Raw genomic sequence first — 4,462 nt, 5'->3', positions numbered from 1 at the left:
GATTGCTTAACTGTTGAGCCCCTATGCCCATGGTTTTCTTTTGCGAAACCATTTCGGTAAATCTTAAATAACCACCATTATGAGTACTGTCACGAAAACGTACCAGAAAACTTTCATTGGCACACACCACCACCAAAATACGTACGGCTATGATGACAGTGGTGAAGTGTACATGTGGCTGCATAAATAGCAAAAGCCAATCCATGCCTAGAGTCTTAGAAATATCATCGCATATAATATAATTGACAGTGTTGCGTGAGGTAAATAGGAGGCCGTGTAGAAGAGAAAGACAACGATTACGTAGATAAATATTTTGAGCAGTCGTATCGTATTCGGCAGTAGCAGCTGAATTGGAAGGATTCGGGGTGGGTTTCATTGAGGGTAAGATCAGAGACTTTTCGATCTGCTCTGCCTTGGGTAATTTGGAAGCGCAGTATTGGCCGAAAAGCAATAGGTCCGTGTGGCGTGGTTGACCACCTAATAAAGCTTCTACGAGATTGAAGAGTATCTCACGTGTGGAGTGATCTTGTATATCCACTATGATGTACAGTAATTTATTGAGTAATTGTAGTTCCCGCATTATTTTAACATTCTGTTTCTTTTCATTCGATTCCACCGCTAACTCTAGCAAATGTTCGAGTAATGATCTTAATAAACCATTTGGAGCATTATGCCATATATCCAAATCACATAAGAGATCTTGAAAAGCTGTTACATTAGGTATAGCGGTCATATCCTGGCCGGAATTGACAGTACCCACTAAACCGAAAGTCAGATGTAAGATGTGAGAGTTGAGTAAGTTCTTTTTCTTTTTGAAAAACATGCCCAGAGTTTGATAGCAACGTTTACGATCCATTTCACTTTGGGCCGCACGATTACTGCGCACTACACAGGTTAAAGCCTTAACACCAGCATACAAAGACTCGACATCTTGAGCCATGGCTATAATACCCAATAAAACATTACAGCCTCCCACAGTATCAATCATGGCTGAAACTGGATGAGGACTAAAAACTCTTACACCCAAATAACCCACCACTACGCCACCTAAAGTGCGACCAGCTCCCGCTAAATGACCAGCCGAATTGTGCAAGATTCTTGAAAAGTAAAAATAAATTTCTACAAACTCTTCTTTTTCATAAATCCTTTAAGTTCTACTTACTTTATAGGCGTGGCATTCTCATGAGAATTCATACCCAACTGTTTGGCTATAGACTTATTATCCGCTCTGCTATACACTTTTCTTATCTTCACCAGCGTTAACTGCGACACTGCCTTTGCATTTAAGCCCAATAACACTTTTTCTTCGGCTACTAAAGGCCCTAAAGGTTCAACCTTCTTACCCAACTGTGGTGCCTGTAATGAGCCCATATAATGTGGTCCCAAATTATAGATGGTATGTACGGTCTGTTGATTAACAACATCTTCGAGTAGATGACAAACACCTTGTTTCCAACACAATCTAGAATAACGTCTCCAAATAGGTGGAGTACCGATATAACCAAATACCGAAGTCGCTACGGGTAAGTTAGCGGAACCAGCTCCGGGATTTTGTGAGATATAATGTAATTTTTGTGAATGTAAGGGTGTTCCGTCTAGATATAATTGAAGGCTGGAGTTTTTGAGTACAGCACGATTGAGTACCACCACTAAGTGATGCCATTGTCCTTCGTGGAGGAGGTCGGGACACCAAATGCGAGCGCTATTGTCGTCTGAACCTTCAGGTTCCCAATCGCCAAGGCCTGTGAAGATAATACGTGTTTAAGATAAGTTGTTTTCTTTACTAAAACAGTTACAATTGTTATGGATCGTAGGCTATTAGAGAAGCCACGACAAGAGATCTAAGATCGGGGTTGTAACTAAACAAGTAAGATTTACATGATTCCATATCTACTAAGAGAGTATGATTGTTTCTAAACTACACTATTGGATTGGATTTCATACTATCAAGAGAACTGTGAATGTGATTGCTTCTAAACTCCTAAGAGAGCAACGAATGAGATTTTCTAGAGAGAGAGAGAAAGAGAGCTACGATTAGGTTTATACCAAGACTTCTAAGAGATACGTTTGAGAATGTTCTTAAACCACTAGAAGAGTTAGGAATAAGAGTGTTCCTAGGCTACTAAAGTAACCACAATTGGGATTGTTTTCAGACTACTTAATGGCCCTCGATTTTGATCGTTTCTAGATCTTTTACGAGATCTACGATTGGTATTGGGAATGTTCATAGACTAATAAGAAAGTAAAAAATAGAATACTAAAGAAGCCATGATTGGGATTGTTCGTAATCTATTGAAAGATCTAAGATTCTTCAGCTTCTAAGAAAGATTGAAGAGAGATAGTTCCTAGATTACTTAGGAAGCCACAAATGGGATTGTCCTCTACTACTGAATCTGATTCAGCCTGTCCTGTTAAAAATCTGACGATTCAGTCTAATTCCAGACTCTTAAAAGACCAACAATTGGACTGGCTTCTTTTTTGATCTTTAAAAAACGATGTTTGGAAATAGTTCTTTGACTTGGAGCTCTTAAAGAAAAACATTAAAGTGTACAAACATTAACTTACTCTTACTGGGAGTGACCAAAGTTTCCTGTGTAGAGACCACTATAGCCTTATCTCGAGCCGACAGCAATATCGAAAGACACACCAAATTCTCCTCTCTCGGATTATGAATTGTTCTCACCAATGTCAGCAAACGTACACAATGTGGATCGGTTTTGGGATCAGAGAATTTCTCTACACAAAACCAAGTGGAAAACGATAAACCAGTTTGTGGTGGAAAAATACGATCACCCGAACCTATGCCACCTATAGTATTCGAATCAATGGTGCCACCAGCCGTGGCCGTCGCCTGCGGAGCCAATGAAGGTAAATACAAACAACCAAAACCCTCAGCAGACATATCCATTTCCACAAATGGCGGTAGAGTACTAGAGCCATGAGCGCGAAAATCTCTTGGTGTAGTCATAGATACTAGTGTCTTAATACGTGTTAAAGGAACAGGACCACCCATTTTATAGGGTTTATTTAAATCTATATCAGCACAAGATAAAGGTTCACCTAAACGTAGAAATTCTCTTAGTTCGGTGGGCTGCAAAGCTTGAGCAGCCAATCTTTCCAATATATATTGCATGGGTACATGTAACGGATTGATTTCCTCGGATAAAGCTTTACGTGAAATCTTCAACAACTGGCCGGCCAAACCATAATCACACATTATCTGTTGATTGCGTTCACTGCGTACTAGAGATTTGATAATTTCACTTAGATAAACTTGTAGATTTACAGCCAAGGTATACTCTTCTCGATGGGTAACACTAGGCAAAAGCTGTAGCATGCATAAAACCACACCAGGATGTACAATTCTTGGTTCTGGCGATGGTTGTGTTAGATTCAATTGATTGGGATGAGCAGGCGTTATGGCCAATTCTTTGCTGGGCGAACGATTGCTTTGATCATTGAAGAGTGTTATAATGTTATTCAAATTGGGAGATTCAAAGTTGTCCAAAGCTATGCTATACAAAAGACGATAGACCACACAGACATAGGACAATGAACGGGGTATGGAGTTGTTAAAGCTGAGAATTGGATGAATAAAAGCTTGATTAATATTGTTATGCTTAAAGTTTCTCTAAAGCTTTCAATTACCTGTAATTTAAAATATCACCTGAAAATACATCATGATAGTATTTTTGCGACACCACATCGGACTTAAAGAAACCCTTAAATTCCGGCAATTCAGTGTGATTTCCAAAACAGCCCAATAATCTCAAAGTGTCACACAGAGAAGCGGTGCAAATCTCTTGATGAAAGAACTTCGCATTGGCGGGCTCAAAACGCATAGCCGTGGCTAAAGTTTGGCAAACCATTTGCAGCAATAATATCAAATCATCTTGGGGTATTTGCTGATCTTCTTCCACATCTTCTGAGGTCAAAGGCTCGTCACACAGTTTACCATCCAACGACACAAAAACACTTGTCAAATAGACAAAACCACCCACTTTACGAAACACCGTACGAGTACGATGAGAGTCCTTAAGGCAACCCAAAAGCATATTGAGTATTTGTATTTTAAATTCCACCTGATAAGGAGGCACAGCATGCATAACGGAGAGTATGAAAAGCATATCATCATCTCCGCCGGCAGATAGAATCAACTCGCGTATTATGCCCAAAGCTTGAGGACGACAATGTTTAAATTTCACCAAATCGTGGATACACTTAGCGCCACCACATTCTCTAAAAACATTGGCATTGTTGTTGTTGCCACTTAAGAGAATGGTCAAAGCCTCCAGCACATGTTTACCCATAATATCGGTTAAATCTTGATCCTCTTCCGTTTCCGCAACCACAGTATTTTCCTCATCTTTGGTTATTTTCCTAACATGTTCACTATAACGATTAAGACACGTAACAAACACTTCCAGAATGCCCACCTCCCGATAGACATCCTTAAATACAT

General features: G+C 39.7%; 1 protein-coding gene across 1 annotated transcript in view; it reads right to left on the bottom strand.

The window, feature by feature from the left end:
* Positions 1-4,456, bottom strand: part of LOC124421037 (WD repeat and FYVE domain-containing protein 3) — a 4,714-nt gene extending 258 nt beyond the window's left edge. Inside the window, exons 1-4 of the mRNA XM_046955791.1 lie at positions 3,649-4,456; positions 2,566-3,578; positions 1,163-1,742; positions 7-1,097 (exon numbers count right to left, since the gene is read on the bottom strand). Of these exons, the coding sequence (XP_046811747.1) occupies positions 7-1,097; positions 1,163-1,742; positions 2,566-3,578; positions 3,649-4,310 (3,346 nt within the window). The 5' untranslated portion in view covers positions 4,311-4,456. The remainder of the gene's footprint in view (positions 1-6; positions 1,098-1,162; positions 1,743-2,565; positions 3,579-3,648) is intronic.
* Between the last annotated feature and the right edge of the window lie 6 nt (positions 4,457-4,462).

This window comes from Lucilia cuprina, chromosome 2, assembly GCF_022045245.1.
Source record: "Lucilia cuprina isolate Lc7/37 chromosome 2, ASM2204524v1, whole genome shotgun sequence".
In the NCBI taxonomy this organism is placed as follows: Eukaryota; Metazoa; Arthropoda; class Insecta; order Diptera; family Calliphoridae; genus Lucilia; species Lucilia cuprina.
Note: the sequence above shows the minus strand (reverse complement) of the source record. Positions and strands in the feature narration are given on the sequence as shown.